This window comes from Macaca thibetana, chromosome X (assembly GCF_024542745.1).
Source record: "Macaca thibetana thibetana isolate TM-01 chromosome X, ASM2454274v1, whole genome shotgun sequence".
Lineage (NCBI taxonomy): Eukaryota > Metazoa > Chordata > Mammalia > Primates > Cercopithecidae > Macaca > Macaca thibetana.
The window spans coordinates 40706709-40730528 of record NC_065598.1 but is presented as its reverse complement, the minus strand read 5'-3'; the positions used below and the strand labels follow the sequence as shown (position 1 = coordinate 40730528).

The 23820-nt window shown below is 36.9% G+C and overlaps 2 protein-coding genes across 6 annotated transcripts in view; both read right to left on the bottom strand.

Annotated features, from left to right (window-relative positions):
- DDX3X (DEAD-box helicase 3 X-linked) overlaps nt 1-23820 on the bottom strand; it is a 451205-nt gene that overhangs the window by 196251 nt on the left and 231134 nt on the right. The window lies entirely within an intron of this gene.
- The window catches only part of USP9X (ubiquitin specific peptidase 9 X-linked), a 152541-nt gene that overhangs the window by 47929 nt on the left and 80792 nt on the right, over nt 1-23820 (bottom strand). For all 5 annotated transcript variants that reach the window (XM_050776170.1, XM_050776169.1, XM_050776171.1 and 2 more), the window contains exons 16-26: nt 22768-23110; nt 21386-21481; nt 20746-20957; nt 18720-18960; nt 18331-18480; nt 16680-16800; nt 6882-7012; nt 6348-6626; nt 4395-4520; nt 2918-3043; nt 1567-1733 (exon numbers count right to left, since the gene is read on the bottom strand). In XM_050776170.1, coding sequence (XP_050632127.1) covers nt 1567-1733; nt 2918-3043; nt 4395-4520; nt 6348-6626; nt 6882-7012; nt 16680-16800; nt 18331-18480; nt 18720-18960; nt 20746-20957; nt 21386-21481; nt 22768-23110 — 1992 coding nt within the window. The remainder of the gene's footprint in view (nt 1-1566; nt 1734-2917; nt 3044-4394; nt 4521-6347; nt 6627-6881; nt 7013-16679; nt 16801-18330; nt 18481-18719; nt 18961-20745; nt 20958-21385; nt 21482-22767; nt 23111-23820) is intronic.

Here is a 23820-nt window from a genome sequence, read left to right as displayed (position 1 = left end):
TGGCCTGGGGATTCAGATTTTAGAATATTAATGCCAATGATTAATATCCAAGTTGGACTTGCTGACAAATTCTTACAAACGGGAAATAATGGATTTTGAACCTACATAGGTATTCAGATATTTATAAAAATCAGGTACTTAAAACTCAAAAAAATCCTAACTTAGAACACCCTCTTTATTATTGCAGACAATACGGTGACATAATGAGATAACATGCTTTCTACAGTACTTTACCACACTGCATGCAAGTTTCAGGGAAGAGAGAGGCAAAATGGTTCTGACTTATATAAGGGTAATTTTCATAAAGGGTAGAGGGCAAAAAACCCTGTTAAACCAAGTTCCTTAACGGTTACTAGACTAAGAGGTGAAATAAGTTCCTAATTTAAATATTAAAAAAAAAATCAACATAGAATAAGAAACTTGCTACCCTCTAGGTTTGACATCATTAAAACTGTTGGCTAATCATCTTTCCTATCCTCACCATTCCCACATGTATGTATCACTAAATGGAACTAGACTTACTAAACCTATTTATCTTTTCCAATGTGCAGAATTGTCTTCTCAAGGAGATAGCACGCCCAATCTGATATGTGGGGAATCCTGTTAAAAGAGTTTCTGAATAGGTTGAACTGGATGTCTTCAAAGAACTTACACCAAGGAACTTCTTAAAGTAAGTGACATTCATACTTTAAATCCACTAAATCACTTTAGACTCTAAAGTGACATTCCCACTTCAGACTCTACATCCTCTTGAGTGGGCAAGTTGAACCCTATCCCCCACAGTATGTACATTTTTAAAACTTTACTTATCACTATGCTTCATTTCAACAAATGGCTTATTGTGACTTTACATTAACCTTTCATCAATGAATTTTGTCATTATTGAATGGCATGTGACCGAATGATGAAAGTAAACATTTTGTGTCTTTTCACAAAATATAGATAAAACAGATTAATTACATATAATGGTGACACTATTAGAGCTCAAGTTTATAAAGTTACCATATACGAAGGTCAGGATCAGACTGATACATGAGGATGGAAACCAACATTTTCTATAAATCTGACTGACTTGCACAAAAAAGAAGCCCAAAACAAAATTACTGCCACTGATTAAACGCTCTTGAAATGGAAACATGAGCTTCATAACTTATCTTTATTCTCAGTGTAAACTGCAAAAGTTCTTACAATGACCCTGTCTTACAAATTTCATATCAAATTCTGTTTGGCTTTAAAAAAACCTGGCATCTAGGAATCTAAGATAGGAGGCTAATATCCTATATGATTTAAATCTTGCCAACTAGATTTTTAGAAACAGGCTAACCTATATACCTTCTAGGTAAAACTAAATTCTAGAATTAGAAAAAAATCATGCTTTGACAATTAATACTGGCATTTGCAGAGACTAAAACCAAACAAATTTAGGTTAAACAAAACACTATTTTCCTCAATACCAATATGCTATAGAGACAATAAATATTTAATTTTTGGGACACATTTTACCAGCCTAAATTAATTCACTCCATTTACAAAAGTAAGTTTCTTACAATTATAAAAGACACGTACTTGCTGTGACAGTGCAATAGTAAGTCAATGATGAATGTCTGCCAAGCCTTTTCTTTACTAAGAGCATCTAAGGCTGTTGGAATCAAGGCAAAACATAAGGTCATCACTTCCAATGCTTCACAGCAAACTTGTTCGTCTTCCAAGTCCGGCTCATTGCCTGCATTGGTCTGTAAAATTATAATCAAGAACAAATTACCCAAAGAGGTTAAGAAAAATCTTATACGACTTCTATTTAGTGCTTAAAACTCACCTACTCACTTAAACCACCTGGCCTCAGCCTCTCCAAGGCTGCATGTAACTCTTGAGGCCCCTTTAGAATAGTCCGGAAATGACTATAATAGAAAATAAAGTCTAATTCCATTATTTTCCTATGTCTCAAGGAGGGTTGGAGGAGCACACTACCTATTTTTTTTTTGAGACTTTCTGAGTTGTTTACTTCTGAACCAACAACCAATCCTTTCTCAAGAACCACAATAGCACTTAGGTACTTTTGACTAGTTCCATTATGTTGCTTGCCTATTGTGCCATTTTATTCAAAATCAATTGTCTTTGACTATTCAGGAAGGGTATCAAAGACTTACAACCTAAAATATGCTTGGGGAGGTGCCTAATGAATTCTAATCTGACTTCATTAATCCAAAAGTAGTAACTATAGTACATGCCTGAAACAGAATAAGTATTCAGTTAATATACTGAATGAATACCTAGGGCTGTGCCAGACAAATACTATGGAACATCAACATATATCCTAGGCGAATCAGGGTTATGTTGGCCATGTAAAGGAAGCTCTACCAAGCCAGGGAAGTTCCTGTAACTCAATTTTTCCTTCTAAATATGTAGCATCAGGAGCAGGTATACATGATAAATGAAACAGCCAACCACATTTTCTCTTCTGTAGATAATTTGCTTAATCTAATAGAAGGTCAGGAATGATACCTAATTGGCTAACAGTCTTATTTTTGACTGCTTCAAGAGAATAAATTAAAAAAAAAAAAAACACTTAAATGCCATACCATAACTGACAAACCAAAATTTACGCAGGACAGAAAGATGATAAAAGAAAAAGGAAAACGGGATAAAGCAAATTTAGTATGAGATAATTATATCTGACCCCCACAAGAAGCAGAAAAAGGCAATTTCATTTAAAAAGCAGCCCCATAGCAGGATTCTTAAGTACTTCATTTTCAAAGTAAAATTTTACCATATTCTCAATATAGCTATCAGTTAATTTTCAACCATTAAGATGCAAGTGATTGAATTTTTAAAAATAGCAAACCTAATAAAAATCAAACCACATGCACAATTAAGAAACATTTGCTTACAAGGAATACAGTTCTGTGATAATTCTTACCTTCTCATAAATTTTAGTGATTTCTTCATTTGGGCTAAATACTAGCTGTAGCGACCCACATCCTGATGCCCAGATAATTTTTTGTATAGCTCTAATTACACAAATATCAGGCATATATCTTGAAGCCTGCAAGATAATGAGTAAACAGAACTGTTGATAGAATGAGAGTGAAATTATGTTTAGAAAAACAAAAATGTTTCACCTTGTAAAGGAAACAGGAATTACTGTGTAGTATCATTGTCTTTAAATTCCCAAGTTGCCTCTGTCTTTAAAAAAAAAAAAAAAAGAAAAGAAAAAAAAGAAAAAAAGAAAACAAAAAAGGTTTGGGGGGAGCCCTCTGGCTCTGTCACCCAGTCTAGAGTACAGTGGTGTGATCACAGCTCACTACAAACTTGAACTCCTGGGCTCAAGAGATCCTCCTACCTCAGGCTCCCAAGTAGGTGGAACTCCAGGCATCTGTCACTACACCTGGCTTATTCCCCACCTCCAGCCTTTAAACAGCAATACAGCAAAGTATGCTTCCCAAGTTATCTAGCTCTTTACTATTATAATACTACAAAGATGACAATCTTTCCACTTGTAGTTTCTTATCCAAGAAAAATGAAAACTTATGTCTATACAAACACTTGTACACAATGTTCACATCAGCTTTATTCACAGCCAAGAAGGGAAAACGATCCAACTCTCCTTCACCAAGTAATATGGATAAACAAAATGTGGAATATTCATACGGGTACTAGTTAGCAATAAAAAGGAATGAACTACTGATCCACACAACATAGGTAATTCTCAGTCATTATTCTTAGTGAAAGAAGCCCAACACAAAAGAACACATACTATAATCCATCTATATAAAACTCCAGAAGACAAAAAACACTCTCTAGGGACAAAAAGAGCAGTGGTTACCTGGGGAAAGAATAAACTGCAAAAGGGCATAAAGAGTGATGAAAATACTTGGTTTTGACCGCAGCAGTATTTTCACACATATATGCCAAAATTCACTGAATCTGGGCCGGGCACGGTGGCTCATGCCTGCAATCCCAGCACTCTGGGAGGCTGAGACAGGCGGATCACCTGAGGTCAGGAGTTCGAGACCAGCCTGGCCAACATCGTGAAACCCCCCCATCTCTACTAAAAATACAAAAATAGCTGGGCATGGTCGGGGGGGCACCTGTAATCCCAGCTACTCTGGAGGCTGAGGTTGCAGTGAGCCAAGATGGCACCACTGTACTCCAGCCTGGGCAACAGAGTGAGACTCTGTCTCAAAAAATAAATAAATAAATAAAAAATCACCCAATCTGTACACTTTAAAAGGATGCTGTTTATTATACATATAGTTGATTAAAAATAGAAAGTACTAATATTAATAGTAGACAAAACTGATACTAAGGGAACATTATCTAAAGGATGAGACAGTGATTAAAATAAGTGGGCCTAGGAAAGTTAAAATTGTGACAGAAGTCTTGATAAAACTAACCTCATCAGATATCTGCTGAGCAAGACGAACTGACACATTTCTAAGCATGCACTCGGATGATGGATTAGGAATGCTCTGAAGGGCACTTTGTAGCACCACTGCTTGATCATGGGTAACTTGGTTGATCTGAAAAAAGTTAACCATTTTATTTGGAGTAAATAATTTGTACATAACCAGACCTAACCATTTGCTCTTCATTCATCACCCACTCCCTCAGAACGACTGCCTTGCATATACACATTATAGAACCTGTGGCAACCTACACGAAAAGCACTGCCAACAAAGTGGGCTTCCTCTCTTTCTTGCGCACTATAGTGGCATGTGTCTGCAAATCCTCATTCTAGAGCAATCAACTCGTGTCTCTAAATCTGGGCTCAGCTTAACTTGCAGGGGATAATGATAACTAAATAGCCTAGTTCCTTCTAGAGACTCAGTAAAGTATTGTATGTCTTTTATGTACATGCCTTGGGTAGACCCTGCTTGTATTCCCCATTATCACGTTTTGCTTTGAAAAAAAGAAAAATTAAGGAATACTGAAAAAGCAGTAAGAGGACTAATGTACAAAAGGTACCCTAGTTTTTACTTAACAGTATAATCAAGTTGTTAAATCAGTGACAGATTAATTTCATTAAGTAATTGTTAGCGAGGTAATTCTAACTGCCTTCAAGTTGCAACTCCCCTCCTATGTATATACTGTAAATATTTCTACAATATTATTTTAAGATATTTCTATATGACTAATTTTGCACTGGACTCCCTACTGTGAGCTCATTGAGATTAGAGGTTATTATGTACCTCTGTATCCATAGTGGCACATACTCTGAATAAATATTGAAGAAAGGTGAAAGTGGATACATGTAATTGTTTTCTGCGTACTTCATTGAGCATCTGTGTCAGGGATCATGACAAAAATCTGTTTTTATCCTAACAAGAAGCTGCCTTTTTACTTACTTAATAAAAACTACTTAAAAAAAAAAAAATCCTAACAAAGATGGGACCTGTGATACAAAACAATATAAAATTTGAGCCATTTTTTTACAGAAAATTCATAACACACACCAAAGTGTTCAAAGTAGTATAATTAACTCCCATGTACATATTATTTAGCTTCAGGAATTATCACCAGTGGACCAAACTATTTAATCTATCTTCCCTTGCTTTCCATCACTTCTCCACCCCAGGATTATTTTTAAGAAAATCCTGGATATCATATAATTTCACCTGGAAGTATCTCAGCAATCACTTCAAAAATATAGGGGGCTCTTCCTTTTAAACATAACCACAATACTATCACAGCTAAAACAACTATATGTGATATTACCATAATTATCAACATTCTGATCTCCCCAATTGAAACCTAAGCCATTTCTAAAGAAGAAAATCTTTATCCCTGAAGTTTTTACCTTCTATCAGTAACTTAGTAAAACAATCATTTATGATGTTTATGAAATTTTACTTAGAATTAAAAGCATAGTTTGATCTCTTATAAATAAGTATCAAATTCCGGTATGTCTTGAGAATTTTTTGTGACATAGATCAAGAATGCCACCAAGGCAGAAACAGAGTCAGAATAAGCTCAGAACTTGGGTTTAAGCCCAAGGTGGGAAGGGAAACAAGCAACTAGATAAACCAATTACATCTCTTATTACAATCTGTGTCTTTATATATCTGCCAGGCACAAGTTAATAAGAGATTCACATGGAGTTTTTGTTAGGTTTAAAATAATTGAAAGTCAAGAGAGATTTAAGTGGGCAGGGAGAAACTACCCTCATATTATTAGCAGTCAGCGAAAAGTATTTGCACTTTTAATACAAACATCATAAAGAAAACCTCTGAAATAAGGTACTTTGAACACTGAGTCAATCTTGAACTCTACATTTAAAACACTAATTAGTTTTACTTTAAAAACTGCTATCTACTATTATAAAAAGATTTTTTAAAAGTCTGTATTACCGGTGTCATGGGATTCACACCTTCTACACCTGGCTGACAAGCTTCTGCCACAGCTCGAACGTGACCATAGCCAATGGCAGTTAGCAAAAGCTTGGCTATTTTAAGAGCATTGAGGTAGGCACCCCTTCGAGTCTCCATATCTGCATTTGGTAGGAAGTTATTTCTGGTTAGCATACTCAGTACAAGGGGTAGGCCACCACTTTTCAAGAAGTGAAACTGAAAATCAGAGGAATCATCAGCCAGAGGTGCACCAGCAGGCATTAACAAGGCATAGACTACCTGGAAAAATAGAGAAGAGGGGGAGAGGGCTGTATTAAAAGATTAAAAACAAACAAACAAACAAACTTCTATTTGTACTATTGTCACTGCCAAGAAATTCTTGACCATCTCACTATTATTTATTTCAAATTAATATTTCATTTCAAAACTATTTCATTACAATTTTAACCAAATCATTCACCTTACCATATGAAAGGTCAAATTTAAAGAACACAGAATAAATTAAAACAAAACAACAACAACAAAAAAACCAACCTCTGTTAGATATAGCACTTGTGAGGCTGAAGGACCAAAGAAAAGCGAGTCAAGAGATGGACTAAGGCTGCTTTCCCCAAGTTTGGCATGGTCTAAACAAATAGCTCTTAATTTTTCTATCGTTGTGCTATCTGGAGGAAAAAAAGAGAAAGCGTGAAAACGTAATTCATGTGTTCATACATATTTAACTTTTGATATCTCAAAGACCATATTAATATGGAATAACAATCCACTCAGTTGGGCTACAGGCTCAAACTTCCTAAGACATGACAAGACCTGGAATGATTAAAAAAAAAACAAAAATAAACAAAAAAAACAAACCAGGGCTCTTTAATCAGTTACTCTCAACACAAACCATCTGCTACTCAGGGACCTCAAATCAAGATACCCTCCGCTCAGCCACTGGAGATGGAAAAAAATACATTTCAAAAGGAAGTAGTTCTGACTGAAAATAACAAGAAAAAAAATTATAAACTCTTCCCTCCAACCTCTTTATTGTTTGTTCCCTGACAATATAACTGGCTTACTTCACTGAAAGAAATGTAGTGGTACCCAAGAAAATGAACCCTAAAGAGTAAACACTAAAAAAGGATAAGTGCCTATGTTCACTCACCTCAAAATAAGCAGAGCTTTTGTCCTTTTGTCATAATATTAAAACATAATTTTTTTTTTTTTTTTTGAGATGGAGTCTCGCTCTGTCACCCAGGTTGGAGTGCAGTGGCGCCATCTCAGCTCACTGCAAGCTCCGCCTCCCGGGTTCACACCATTCTTCTACCTCAGCCTCCCAAGTAGCTGGGACTACAGGCGCCCGCCACCACGCCTGGCTAGTTTTTTGTATTTTTAGTAGAGACGGGGTTTCACTGTGTTAGCCAGGATGGTCTCTATCTCCTGACCTCGTGATACGCCCGCCTCGGCCTCCCAAAGTGCTGGGATTACAGGCGTGAGCCACTGCTCCCGGCCAAAACATAAATGTATTTTAAATTACAGTGAAAAGACACAGTGGGAGAAAAGTAAGATAATCCCAAAATACAATTAAGCATTAGCTACCAAATACTCCAATTTTATTAACAATCAACCTTGGAAAGCATTTTGATGATCTAAGGTAATTGCCCTATGATTTAAAAAAAAAAAAAAACTTGATAAATAATAATTTTTTTTTTTTTTTTTAAAGTAAAAGCCTCTTTTAAAGAAAAGAAAAATAGGGCTGGGCGCGGTGGCTCACACCTATAATCCCAGCACTTTGGGAGGCCGAGGCAAGCAGATCACCTGAGATCAGGGGTTCGAGACCAGTCTGACCAACATGATGAAACCCCGTCTCTATTAAAAATACAAAAATCAGCCAGGCATGGTGACGTCCATCTGTAATCCCAGCTACTCGGGAGGCTGAGGCAGGAGAATCACTTGAAGGCTGCAGTAAGTAGAGACTGTGTCACTGCACTGCAGCCTGGGCGATAGTGCGAGACTCCATAAAAAAAAAAAAAAAAAAAAAAAAAAAGCCAGGTGTGGTGGTATGCACCTGCAGTCCTAGCTACTCCTAGGCAGGAGCCTCACTCGAGGCCAGGAGTTTGAGGTTACAATGAGCTAGGATCATGCCACTGCACTCTAGCCTGGGACACAGAGTAAGGCCCTCTCTCTTTAAAAAAAAAAAAAAAAAAAAAGAAAGAAATGAGAAATGGCATTTAAGCTATGTGTCCCAAGTGAATTAACAATCTCTCTGTGCTTCAGTTTCTCCATCTTTAAAATACAGATAAAATTAATAATTTCTTTATAGGTATGTTGTGTGGTTTGAGTTTATCAGTGCTAAGAGCTTACAACAGACTTTTACAAAAGATTGTATTACATATAGAGAGTACTGCAACAGTTTTAAGTTTAACAGCAAATCACAACATGGGCACTTGGCTTCAGGCAAAGATTCAGAATGAAGAGAAGTGTAACATTTGGGTGATCATTTAGTATTTGTGCACTCTTGGATGTGTTTTAAATGGAGGGGAAAGATAGAATCATTAGCTTTTTTCCTAGTCATTAACTATACCTTACACGGATGTTGTGCGGTTTAAATTGAGTTTATCAGTGCTAAGAGCTTACAAAAGACTTTTACAAAAGATTGTATTACCAAGTTTTAGACACATAAACTCTTGAATAAGAAAGGAAGCAGGAGTTCTAAGAAAAGGAAGTGACAGAAAGTGGGTTAATGTTTATTGAATACCAAGCGCCAGTCACTAGGCTAGGGGTTTTCCATACATTGTTTCATCTAATCCCTGCAATTACACAAAAAAGCTATTACTATCCCAGTTCTAAGGATAAGGAAGCTCTAATAAACTATGAAACTTATGTTTAACACCATAGAGTAGCAATTAGAAGCAGGATTGGAACTCAAGCCCATTTGAGTCCAAAGCCTATGATTTTCTGCTGCAATACAACCATTACCAGCTTTTTCAAAAGCTGGCTGTTTCAAATTTAGGTACTCTAGTTTGATTATATAAAATATGAAAAAAGCACCCACTTCAAGTTTCTTGCCTTAACTGTCTGACAAGGGCTCATGCTCGCCATCTGGTGGCATTAAGCGCCAATCACAAGATCAAGGATTCAGTGGTGGGTTTGTGTTTTTACAGTATGTTGTGAAGGTTGAATCTGCAGTAAAGCAATGCAAGGACTATTACTGAAATACTAGCAAATGAAACTATGTAAATTCTAAACGATGTAACAGACAAGAATGCAATATATCTTTTGAGAGAAGCGTTAGCTAAGAATCTCATGTGAAATGCTTCTGTCCCATAATAATTGTAAAGCAAGATGAGAAGCCCAGCAAAGTGTTTAATTTAGAAAATGGAGGTAATAAAAGCAAAAGACAGCTTTAAAAATTATGTGTCAACTAAATATGGTGTACTGAACTATATTTATCAGTACTTCATCCCCAAACCCCACTAAAATGAGAATTAATGAATATAAAAATACGTAAACTCAAAAGAACATAAAAACAGAAGAGGAAGCAACACATTAAACTGCTGTCAACAAATTACTGAAGGTGTAGTGAAGATGAAGATAGATAGTTGGTTTAGCTGAATCAAGAAGTGCTTGTTGTGAAGGCAAGGAGAAGAGGGTGCCTATAAATTAGTGCCCTACTAAATCTGAGAAAAGCTAAGATATGAAAACAACAAACATTTGGGAAGGCACAGATGATTCAAAGGCCTAAAGACAGAGGCTGAAGACTGATTAAGAAGCCTTTCCAACTCCCTCAGGTTTAGGAAGTTGGGGAAACAGATTTCTCACTGCTGTAGAGATACAAATATGGAACGGAAGACGACTAGGAAGCTGGACTGGTACAAGCGTGAACCTGTGTTAGTTAACTGCAGGATATAAAAATCAATATACAAAACTCAGTAGTGTTTCCATTTGCCAACAGCAAACTATCTGAAAGAGAAATCAAGAAAGAAATCTCACTTACAATAGCTGCAGAAATACAAGATACCTAGGAATAAATTTAAGCAAGGAGGAGAAAGATCACTACAAAAAAACTGATGAAAGACAGAAAACAGGACACAAATAAATGGAAAACTATTCCATGTTCGTGGATTGGAAGAACAAATATTGTTAAAATGTCCATATTACCCAAAGCAATCTATAGATTGAATGCAATCTCTATTAAAATACCAATTACATTGTTCACAGAAATAGATAAAACATCCTTTGAGCTGAATCTGCAAGGTAAAACAAAAAAATACAAAAAAAAACTCCTAAAATTCATATAGAACTACAAAAGACTCCAAATAGCTGAAGCAATCTTGAGTAAAAAGAACAAAGCTGAAAGCATCACACCACTTGACTTCAAAATTCACTACAGAGCAATAGTAACCAAAATAGCATGGTATTGACACAAAAATAGACACAGATCAATTGAACAGAATGGAAAACCCAGAAATAAATCCACATAATCAGAAACAACTGATTTTCAACAAAGGTGCCAAGAACACACATTGGGGAAAAAGGCAATCTCTTGAATAAAAATGGTGTTGCGAAAACTGAATATACATATGCAGAAAAATGAAACTAGACTCCTATTATTCATCGTATGTAAAAATAAACTCAAAAGGGGTTAAAAACTTAAATGTAAGACCTGAAACTATAAAACCACTAGAAGAAAACACAAGGGAAATGTTTCATGTCATTAGTGCAGGCAAGGACTTTTTGGCTAAGACTTCAAAAGCACAGGCAACAAACACAAAAACAGACAAACGAAATTACATTAAACTAAAAAGCTTCTACCCAACAAAGGAAATAATCAAGACCACAAAAAGACAAATCTACAGAATGGGAGAAAATATCTGCAAACTATGCATCTGACAAGGGGTTAATATCCAGAATATATAAGGAACTCAACAGCAAAAAAGCAAAAAATCTGATTTTTAAAATGGGCAAAAGACTTGAATAGATATTTCTCTAAAGAAGACATCCAAATGGCGAACATGTACACGAAAGCACACTCAACATAACTAAATCATTAAGGAAATGCAAATCCAAACCACAATGAGATATCACCTTACCACAATTAGAATGAAATAAGGATGACTTGGCCGAGTGCTGTGGTTCATGCCTGTAATGTTCTAGCACTTTGGGAGGCCGAGGCGAGTAGATCACCTGAGGTCAAGCGTTTGAGACCAGCCTGGCCAACAACTTGCTCTCCAAATGTTAGAAAAAAAAAATCACAGAATGCCATAACTACGGCAAACTGTTAATTACTGAATTTGGGAGCTATCTGTATTCTTTGTAAACAGTTTGAAGCTAGTTTTGTTAAAAAAAAAAAAAAAAAAAAACTCAAGGACAGTAAAAGATGATGCTGGAAAAAGAAGAAAACATAATATCCATCAGTAATAGCCTAGAGAGAAATAATTACAGTCTGTTATGCTATAGCACATGTTTCTATAACCCCAATTAGCTCACAATCAATTGGCAAATATAATGATGTCAGTATAATGCAGAAGGTGAGTTTGTTCATACGTAATTTATCCCAGGCAACAGTAGCCAGAACAGCAGAACTGTTAATCTTCAACAAAAAAATAAAAATGAGCAAAGCAAAAAGCCCCCTCAGCTTGGCAGATGTGTAGGCAGAAGCCTATTTCTTTTTAAAGGAAAATTTAAAGTGAATACTTGCATCAAGGGCTCATCTTGTGAGATACAATCCTAAACTAGACTTTCATGGACCTTGGCAAGTTTTACTCCCACCATGCCTATCTTAACAGTAGCCCATCTATCTCAGAGCTCCACTCTTTTGCACTGTATCTCAGCAATGTCAAGTCAGCATTTCCTCTGTATTGGTTTTGTCTTTTTACTATCTCCTGAGGAAGCCTTCAGCCACACTGAAGTACCTGCCTGGGCTGTCCAAGTTATCTCTGAGGATACTAATTATCATTTTATGAGTGCTCTAATTAAACTATGTACAAGTTTTAAAGGTAGTCCTATGTTGGGAATTACAGATCATGGAGGAGGAGGGAGCCCAACGAGCGGTAGAGCTCAGCATAAAGAATCAACTCAAGCAGAGTGAGGAGTGTCCCTAGGGTGGAGACCCAACATTCAGAGACAGAGTCCTTCAGCATTCAAAGAAAGGGTGAGGGGTGCTAGAGATAACTGATTAAATAGGAAAATAAGTGAGAGGCTAACGGAAGCCAGGTGTTTCACTGTCAGAAAAGAGAGTTTGGTCAGGTGCGGTGGCTCAGGCCTGTAATCCCAGCTACTGGGAGGCTGAGGCAGGAGAATCCCTTGAACCCGGGAGGCAGAGGTTGCAATGAGTCGAGATCGTGCCACTGCACTCCAGCCTGGGTGACAGAGCAAGACTCCGTCTCAAAAAAAAAAAAAAAAAAAAAATTACAAATATGGAAAGGGAGAAAACTAGAATGAAACTGATAGGGTGGAATGGGAAGAAGTCGTGTGACCCCATGGTTTTGTAAAAACATACACACATATATATATTCATGTGTGTGTATATATAGTAACAGACTTAAATGTGGATACACATACATACATTCCTTAGTTCTAACTGCTTAGAGAGCCAGGGAGCAACAATACATCAATAGCAATGAGTGCAATAAACGTCCAGATCTTGGTTTCTAAATACCATTCTCCAGGAAAATAAACCAAGCAGGCCTCCTTGGAGAAACAGCCAATTCCAGGACTGGGGCAGAGAGGGTACAAGATGTTAATCTGGAACTTTCTTTTTTCTTGAGACATGTCTTGTTCTGTTGCCCAGGCTGGAATACAGTGGCATGATCAATGCAGTCTCCATCTCCCAGGCTCAAGTGATCCTCCCACCTCAGCCTCTCAAGTAGCTGGGACTACAGGTACCCATCACCACACCTGGCTAATTTTTTATATTTTTAATAGAGATGAGGTCTGGCTATGTTGCCCAGGCTGGTCATGAATCCTGAGCTCCAGCGATCCTCCTGCCTCACCCTCCCAAAGTGTTAGGATTATAGGCATGAGCCACTGCACCTGACCTAATCTGAAACATCTTGAGCCAAAAAGCATACAACTGCTGAAAGAATAATGGGAACATATTAAAGTAACACAGAACAGCCTGAAAGGACTCCCACTGGCCAAACTAGAGATCATTTCAGCATCAAGATAAATGATAGTAACAGATTATAACTCCTTGACCATTATTTCATACAGATATAAATGAATGAATAAAAAGCCTGACGAGGAACAGTATAAATATTTTCAAAGTACCTCTGCACAAAATACTTTTTTTTTTCAGACGGAATCTTGCTGTCGCTCAGGCTGGAGTACAGTGGCATGATCTCGGCTCACTGCAACCTCCGCCTCCCAGGTCCAAGCGATTCTCCAGCCTCAGCCTCCCGAGTAGCTGGGATTACAGGTGCACGCTAATGTGCCTGGCTAATTTTTGTATTTTTAGTAGAGACGGGGTTTCGCCACGTTGGCCAGGCTGGTCTCAAACTCCTGGCCTCAAGCAATCTGCCCACCTCAGCCTCCCAAAGTGCTGGAATTATAGGCATGAGTCACCGCGCCTGGCCCAACATACTTTCAAAGGGAAGGGCAATTTTACAGTGGGGAAGCAAGGAAAAAACTCAAGTGATCACAGTGATCATCGTCAGTAATGGGAAAAACTGAAATTACATACTATCCGACCAGATGCATTGAGATAAACAGAACATCGCTTCTGTGGTATTTCTGCCAAAGATGCATAACCTGAATCTAATCATGATAAAACAAATCTAAACTGAAGGACATTCTATAATTAACTGGCCTGTAATCCTTAAGAGTCAAGGTCATGAAGGTCAAAAACAGTATGAGGAACTGTTTCAGAAGGAAACTAAAGAGATATATTAACTAAATGCAATACAGTTATTCCCTGGTATCCATGGGGGGTGTGGGGGGGTGCGGGGTTGGTTCCAGGATCCACCCTCCCAATACCAAAATCCAGGGATGCTCAAATACCTTATATAAAATGATGTAGAATTTGCATACAACCTATGCACATCTTCCCGTATAAATTAACTCCGGATTACAGTCACATGTTGCGTAAGATATGTTCTGAGAAATGCATCATTAAGCGATTTTATCACTATGTGAACATCACAGAATGTGTTTACAACAAATCTGGATGATACAGCCTACAACACATCTAGGTTATATATGGTATTGCCTATTGCTCCTGGGCTATAAACCCATACAAGTATGTTACTATACTGAATACTGTAAGCAATTATAACACAATGGTAAGTATTTGTGTATTTAAACATAGAAAGGGTACAGTAAAAATACGGTATAATACCATTCTATAAAATTATAATAATTTTATAGAACCACCATTGTATATGTGGTCTATCACTGACTAAATGTCATTATCCGGTGTCTCACTGTACTTGTAGCACCTAATATAATGCCTACACATAGCTTCATTTGTGTAGATTCAACACAGTACTCAGCATGTGGCAAATTCAAGTTGTGCTTTTTGGAACTTTGAACAATGTTTTTTCCTCCAAACATTTTTGATCCACAGTTGGCTGAATCCATAGATCCAGAACCCATGGATATGGAGGGCTGACTATATTTGAGTTTGAACTATATCTTTTTGCTGTGAAGGAGATGACTGAAAACACTGAATAGGGTCTGCTAAGTAGACGGCAGTAATGAATCGACATTTAACTTCCTGGTACAGATGGCTGATTTTGCTTATACAGACAAATATCCTTGTTTGTAGGGAAAGTATTTGGTGGGCAATGGGATTACAAAAACCACTAAATTACTCTCAAATGTTCTTGAATTATACTTCTAATTTTTCTGTAAGATTGTAAATATTTCCAAAAAATACATTTAAAAAATTTTTAGGTTGTATAGGCTTGAACGATCTGCCCAAACTCTACTTTTTCCCCCAAAGCCCTACTATTTTTAGTGCATAATTTTGCCGAACATTAGGTTTTAAAGGAACACACATATATTATAACAGAAACACAAGAGTGTGTTAGTGAAAAATAAAATCCTGTGTATAGAAAAGGATCACTAGCAGAAAGGTCTTGAAATTTTAACACTAGAATATTTGGAAGGGAAAAGCCAACGAGAGAGCTGGAAAAGGTTAAAGAAGCCACCCCAAAGGTGGAATAAGATTAAAGAGAGAAGGGAAGAGAGAAAAGGTAAAATTAGATCTAGAAGATTCACCATCACACTTAGACATTTCAAAGACACACAAAACGCAAAATGCTGGTGAGAAAACTATCAAATAACACAAATCTCTCTCAACTGAGGAAATCTCCAGGCCCACAGATGACGCACCACAAAAGAGACCTAACTCTAAGGCACATCATAATATTTCAAAATGTAAGGATAAAACCAAAACTTCCAGAAATGAAGGTCACATGCAAAGGAACAGAAACCAAGAGGACTTTGGTCTTCTCATCAGCAATGCCACCAGCTAGAAGGAATATATTTTCAAACCTAGGATTCTATACACAAATCATTAACCAAATGTGATAGTTTGCCTACATTCAGATAAAAAATATCTAAAAAAAAAGTATGTGGAAAGAATAAGTGATAGGTGTACAATCAGGAAAATAAAAGGGAAATTATTAAATCCAGGATGAAAGTTGTCAGTAATCTAGAGAACTACATTTCACACAATCTTGGAAATGTAAATGTTGAATCTGGATTTAAGCAAATACTGGGAGGATGGGGGGGTATGTAACAGTTAAGTTTTCATCTACACAGTAGGAAATCAGTATGTATCTATAAGTAACAAAGAAATAGCCATATGAGGGCACTCCAGACATAATGGTACATATATACACAAAAGTAAAAGCGAGAAGCTGAAAGTGGTTGTTTCTAAGGAATAAAAAAGGAACAATACCGCAGATGATACATAACCCACATTATAGTCCAGGTATAGGCAAACATTTTCTGTAAAGGGCCACGGAAATTAAGTAGTTTAGGCTTGTGAGCCATATGGCCTCTGCCACAACTCCTGAGCTGTGCTGTTTTAAGACAAAAGCAGTCATGTAGACAGAATATAAACAAATGAGCCTGGTTTTGATCATGGACACTAAAATTTAAACTTCACATAATTTTCATGTATCACAATATTCTTCTTCTAGATTTTTTTTTGGAGCCACTTAAAAATATAGCTCTTGGGATGCAGAAAAACAAGCAGTGGGCTTGATGTGGCTTGTGGGCTGTCATCTGTGACTCTTGTTGTAGTCTATACCAAAAAGCACGGTCCATTTAGAAATAAAATTTGCTAATACATTCCTTTATTGTCCAGCAAGTACTTGATCATCATTTAAAAATTCTTACCTGGCGGCATAAGTTTCATAAGTACTCTTGCTCCATCTCTAAGCGGTGGCATATTTAGGCTGCTACCTAAGTCTGCAACTTGCCAAAGGAAAGAGATGTATCTGGGATGCAGTGACATTATCTAGAATATAAAATACACAAAATAATTACCTGTAAATTATTTACTCCCATTAGAAAAGCCCCCCTAAGTAAGTTTCTCTGTGTTAATCCCTTTACTTATGCCATTTCTACTCTTCGAAATAGTCTGACTTTCCCATCTTTTAATCCTTACAAATCCTTAATAGTGCAGATTAAATACATCATCCAAGTCACTTCCAGTCACTTTTTTGTGATAGCTCCTCTCCTGTTCTATTAAACCATTTCTCTCTTATATACAATTTGGACTCCGGACATAAGAAAAGGCTGCCATGCCCACTATCAAATTCTGGTTGTTTTATTTTTGAGGCAGATTCTTGCTTTGTCGCCCAGGCTGGAGTGCAGTGGCACGATCTTGGCTCACTGCAACCTCCGCCTCCCGGGTTCAAGCGATTCTCCTGCCTCAGCCTCCTGAGTAGCTGGGATTACGGGAGCCCGCCATCACGCCCGGCTAATTTTTGTATTTTTAGTAGAGATGGGGTTTCACCGTGTTGGCCAGGCTGGTCTAGAACTCCTGACCTTATGATCCACCCACCCTGGCCTCCCAAAGTGCTGGGATTACAGGCATGAGCCACCTTGCCCGGCCCACTATCAAATTCTTAATCCAATTGTTCTAGACAGCCAAATCCTCCTGACACTGGAGTGGCTGCTGTTATTGTAACCATCAAAATTTCTGTGGGGAGGGGCGAAAGGAGAACTTAAAAAAGGGAGGAGTCATTGTTTCTTCGGCTATATGTTACTGACAATCTGATAAAGATTACAGGTATTTTCCTACATAGTTCTTGTTTTCATTTATTTATATTTTTAGAGATGAGATCTCACTCTGTTGACCAGGCTAGAGCATAATGGCACAATCACAGCTCACTGCAGCCTAGAACTCCTGGGCTCAAGCAATCCTCCTGCCTCACAGCCTCCTAAGTAGCTGGAATTACAGGTGTGAGCCACCATGCCCAGCTCATATATAGTTCTAAAAGAACGATCTGTTTTGCGGCATAAATTTTTAAAAGTGATACAGCTGACTCTTGAACAACACAAGTTTGAACTCCACAGGTCCACTTACATGCAGACTTTTTCCCAACCAAATGTGGAATAGAAAATTCAGTATTTCCAGGAAGCAAAACCCAAGTATATGGAAGGCTACTGGTTGCACAGGGTCATCTGCAAGATTTTGGGTATACGCAGAGGTCCTGGAACCAATTCTCCACATATATGAGGGATGACTGTATTCTTCTAAATTTATACATCCAATAGTATTATAATTAAGCTCTAATTGGTTAATTTTATGTAAAAGTAACAATACTATACCTATGGGGAAATAATGTTTTAAATTCCAACTGTGTTACAATTACCTTTTAGAGGGATCCATTCTGAAGTTGGTGGTTAACTGTAGAGTTACTATTTTGTCTCATTAAACTGTAAGCTCCTCAAGAAAAGAAAGAACTACTCTATATACTTTATTCTCAAAAACCCTAGCATAATACCTTACATACAGTAGTTCAAAACTGTATCTACTCACCACTCCAGGCAAACAGCTTTCCACTTCTGGATTGGGACCATCACTGTAATGATTACCATGGTTTCCAGGAGATCCAGTGGAGGAATCAGAAGAGCTATCAGGGCTTGAAGGCATATTGGAACTTATTTGTGTAAGTTTGGCTGTAATAAGCTGAAAATGATATAATATGTTAGTACCAAAAACAAGGAAAAATACTTACACAAAACACAAAACTTAGTGATATACCAAGCAAAAAATCCAAAAGACTACTACATGCTATACTTTAATGCTGTAACTCTAACACCTAACACAGAGTCCCAAACATAACAAATGCTCAATTAGTATTTACTTATTAAATGATAGTCTCTGGTTTGATTTTACTGAAAAATTTGTTAACTATACATACATACCGATTTATCTTTTAAGTTTAATTGTCCAATCAACTTTCTATCATCTGCAGGATCTATCAGCTCACCGCCCACAAAGAGCTCAATTTTTGTGTGGGCTACGTTGGCTTTAATACGATTGAGAATACATCGTCGTACTGAACCAATTGTATCATTGGTATGAGACCATACCTCCAAGTCATCAACCTGTCTGCCCTGGTTTGGAAATCGAACTACAAAAGAGAGGTGTTTACCACGGAATGCTCTGGGGGGAAAAAGAAAGACATCATCATATTCAGCACACTGAAATTTTGTTGCTAAGAAAATAATGCTAGGGATTTAACATTGAGTATTTTCTTATGAAACAAGAGGATGTGAATTAAAGATACTTAATATAGCTTGAGAATCCCTTATATGAAATGTCTGGGACCAGATGAATTTTGGATTTCTTGGATTAGGGATACTCAACCTGCATTATTTTCAGTATCTTGAAAATAAGGCCAGGCACGGTGCCTCATGCCTATAATCCCAACACTTTGGGAGGCCAAGGCGGGTGGATCATTTGAAGTCAGTAGTTCGAGATCAGCCTCACCAACATGGTGAAACTCCACCTCTACTAAAAATACAGAAAATAAGCCAGGTTTGGTGGTGGGCGCCTGTAATCCCAGCTACTTGGGAGGCTGAGGCTGGAGAATCGCTTGAACCTGGGAGGCACAGGTTGCAGTGATCCGAGATCGCACCACTGCACTCCAGCCTGGGCAACAAGAGTGAAATGCAAAAGAAAAAAAAATATTGCTCCTTTTAACTACAAATATAAATAATATTTAAAAACATAATCATATTCTATTATTGTTAGTCTTGTATCTACGATTGCAGAAAATAGGGTGTCTACTGAAAAGAAATTAAAACAAAGATGTAATGCTTATTTCTACGCTGTAAAAGCCCAACTCATTAAGACTATTTTTAAAAGTAAAAGGTAGGCTGGACGCAGTGGCTCATGCCTGTAATCCTACTACTTTGGGAGGCCAAGGAAAGAAGATCCCTTGAGCCCAGGAGTTCAAGACCAGCCTGGACAACATAGGTAGACTCTGTATTAATTAAAAAAAAAAAAAAAAAAAAAAAAAATCAAAAAAAGACGGAAGAGCTTACCTTTTACATTTAAAAGGTAGTTTTACATTTTGTTAAAAGCATCAACAAAAATGCCACAACGCACTTTTCCGGAAAAAAGCCTTTGTATCAAAATTCACTCCAAAATGCTATTTATATTGGTATAGTATCTTTTTTTAAAAGTAAAATATAAAATAAAAATCATATTCAAGAAGCAACTGTATATAATTTCATGGTTAATAAAACTCTTTAAAAAAAATGATGGCACTGACTATACAAAACATCCCAAAACTATAAACACCATTTGAAAATATTTGTTATACTGCCATGCAAGGCAGCTTTTAAGAGTTCTTTACAGGCCAGGCACTGCAGCTCACGCCTATAATCCCAGCACTTTGGGAGGCCAAAGCAGAAGGATTTCCTTGAGCGTAGGAGTTTGAAACCAGCCTGGGCAATGTAGTGAGACCCCACCTCCACAAAAAAAATTAGTCAGGTGTGGTAGCCTGTGCTGTAGCCCCAAAAACCTGGGAGGCTGAGGTGGGAAGGTCACTTGAGCCCAGGAGGTTGAGGCTGCAGTGAGCCATGATCACACCCCAGCATTTCAGCCTGGGTGACAGAGTAAGACCTTGTCTCAAAATAAACAAATAAACAAAAACACTTCAACTGCAAAATATCACTGCAACACTTAATGAGCAATAATGTCAAAGACAAAAGAAAACTAGAAAACAACTTGAGTAAGAATGCCTCACCCAAAAAAACCAAAACAAAACCAGATGGGAGAGTGGGGGAGGTTATTAAAAAAAATTATATGAAATGAAAATGTTCTTAATGGGCAAAGACAACAATTTACAAACAATAAAAATTTCTGCTCTCCTTTTACCAAATGGCTAGGAAAACATCAAATAATTAAGAATTAGTACCAATAGATTAGTGATTCACAAACCTCGACATAGGGAGAATTGTTCTTTCCTCATGATAATCACTGTCACATTCATTTATATATTCCCTTAAAACAGTTAATACTCGAACCATTCGAACAGCTTCCTGTCTTGCACAATTAACACTGTCTTTGTCACCATCCAAAACACACAACGTGTCATAGGAAGCCTTCAGACGATCAAAACAAGACTGAATGAAGTCTTCATGGATCACCACCTACAAATATCGGGCCAAATAAACACAGTTAAAGTTGCTTTAAAACGTAAAAAAATCAAACATTAATCCAATTAAAGATGGCAATGGCTAATTTAATCATAGCACTCAATTAACAACAGTCATATTTAAGTAGAGAATCCATATAATAAAATGTATGTTTATTAAAAGGAAGCTAGCATTACATAAGTTAACAAATATAAATTAGATAGCCAAAAGTGAACTTCAGGACTGGGTGTTAGCATCAAAATGAATTCACAAAGACTTTCTTTGCCATTTCAACATGTAATAAATAGTTATATTAAAAATAACCCAATCACTTCAAGACAATTATCAAGGCAAGATTCATTTAGTATTTTTTCTCTTTTGTATAAGAGAAATGTGGGCTGAAATAATGATATATGGAAGTTTTAATGCACATCAATCCTCACCTGATTGACTTGTAGTCTTGGACCAAGGTTTGTGTATATCTCTTTGAGGAGATCTATAGCTCTGCTGGCAATATCATCATTACTCTGAATCACGACCTGGTTTCAAAATGATAAAAGTATTCACCCCTTTCAACATATATTTTTTTGGGCATTTAAATTCAAACCATATCCTCAGTTATCTTAAATACACTATTCAATTATTTAATGGTAAGTTGACTTTGATAATCAAGTAAAATTAAGTGAGAAGCACAGACCAAAAGAAAGGATAATAAATGCAAAATGAAAGTCTCCGAAAAAAGTAATTTGTTTAAGAATGAAAGGTACATTTTTGTAAAAATAAAATATGCTTTGACCACTATTATTTAACCCTATAATTTAATATCTTGATAACCAAGTCAGACACTCAAGAAGAAATTCAAATTAGTTGACAGGAAATAAGAGATTACATGAAACACAGTTTAGCATAAAGGACTACTCTACCCCCAGTTTCTATAAATCTTTATCACTCATCTAATTACATTAGTGGTTTCCAAACTATGTTCAGAACCTTAGAGGACTTTGAGGAAGTCTTTCAGTGTTGGCCCCTATAAAAGGGTTGGGGAGGGGAAAGGGGGTAAGCATGGGGAGACCAAGTAAGAAAATATATTTTTCTTGTTCAATTCAGTATACATTTTGTAGAGTGGTGCAAATTTTGATTTTTAAGATGTGTTTCTGCTGTTAAAACAATGTTGAAAAACCACATACTTAATGAAAAGCTTTTAAATACTCAAATGCCACAGTAAACATCTTCATCTATGGTTTGCAGGAAAAAATTTCAGACATCCAAACAACAATATAAACTGCTGTATAACAGGTCAGACTTTTAAAGATAGGAATAATACACTAGTACTATAAAAATAGAAAGATTAGCCTTAAAAAGATAGTATTTTATTCCCCCAGCTATTTAAAAATATCACAAGGTAAACAGTGCCAATAAAGTATATACTCATAATCTAGACTAAACACAAATCCTCTCTTCTGTCCTCTATTTTAGCGTTAAACATTGAAGAGGAGGAAACAGATCAACACTGAATGAAAAATTGGGAAGGAACAATATCCACGGGGAGGAATGGAAGATTTGTATGTTTAGTGCACATCTATGGAATACACAGATACTAAGCTAAGACAAAAGGAACATCAGTGGCAGGAGGAGGGAGAGGAAGAGAGAAGAAAAAGCCCACTGACAAGTGATATAATAATAAAAATGAACAATTACTAACTACACCAAATTCCTGAGACAAACATCACAGTAAAATACACAATTTATATGTGAAATTATAATTCCTTATGTATATGAAAAAGTACATCAGACACTGTTTACAGAGTTCCTACTTTTCACTTACCCTCCAAAGGTAATCTAATCCTATTAACTCCAAGTCATCCATCATATAGGCTCTCCTTTTTGCTACTAGTTTTCCTTCTCGACAATTCACAGCTTTGAAGAATCGCTCAAAACACTTCATTCCATTTTCAGTTAACAGAGAAGGATCAAGCTGAAGCACATTACTTTCAAAGAAGTCCTTATTAATATCAGGATCTAAGTCTGGTTCATCCCCCATCAATTTGGAATACCACTTAAAACAGGCTTCACGATCACAAAGGTAAACTGCATTCTCAGCTAAGCATTTCCATATTTGTTTTGCCTGAGGAGCACATAGCCACAGTTGGCCATCCTTCAATAAAAATCTTGAAAAAACATAAAAAATTGGCAATTAGATTTATGTAATTTTTATCCTGAAAGGCAATCTATATTATCTATAAAATACATTTATCACCATTATATTTTAACTATAGATAAAAAGATATTCATTTTCAAAATAGCCTATTTTTCTACTTTTATCTGGTACTAAAAAAAATCCCCACTAGATATTAATTCAACAAGCACACACTGAACACCCACTTTGTGCCTGAAATGCAGCCAGCTGAATTATGAATAAAAGATTTGTTCCCTGAACTTTTAACCATTTAGTCTTTGAAACCAGACTTTTGGAAAGAAGGACGTTTAGTAGCTTGAGTTAAAAATAAAAGACTTCGGCTGGGCACAGTAACTCATGCCTGTAATGACAGCACTTTGGGAGGCTGAGGTGGGCGGATCACCTGAGGTCAGGAGTTCGTGACCAGCCTGGTCAACATGGCAAAACCCCATCTCGATTAAAAATACAAAAATTAGCTGGGTGTGGTGGCTCGTGTCTGTAGTCCCAGCTACTGGGGAAAGTGAGGCATGAGAATCAATTGAACCTGGGAGGTGGAGGTAGCAGTGAGCCAAGACTGTGCCACTGCACTACAGCCTGGGTGAGACTCTGTCAAGAAAGATAGAAGGAAAGACAGAAAGAAAGTCAGAAGGAAAGAAAGAAAGAAAGAAAAAGAAAAATGAAGAGAGAGAGAGAGAGAGAAAG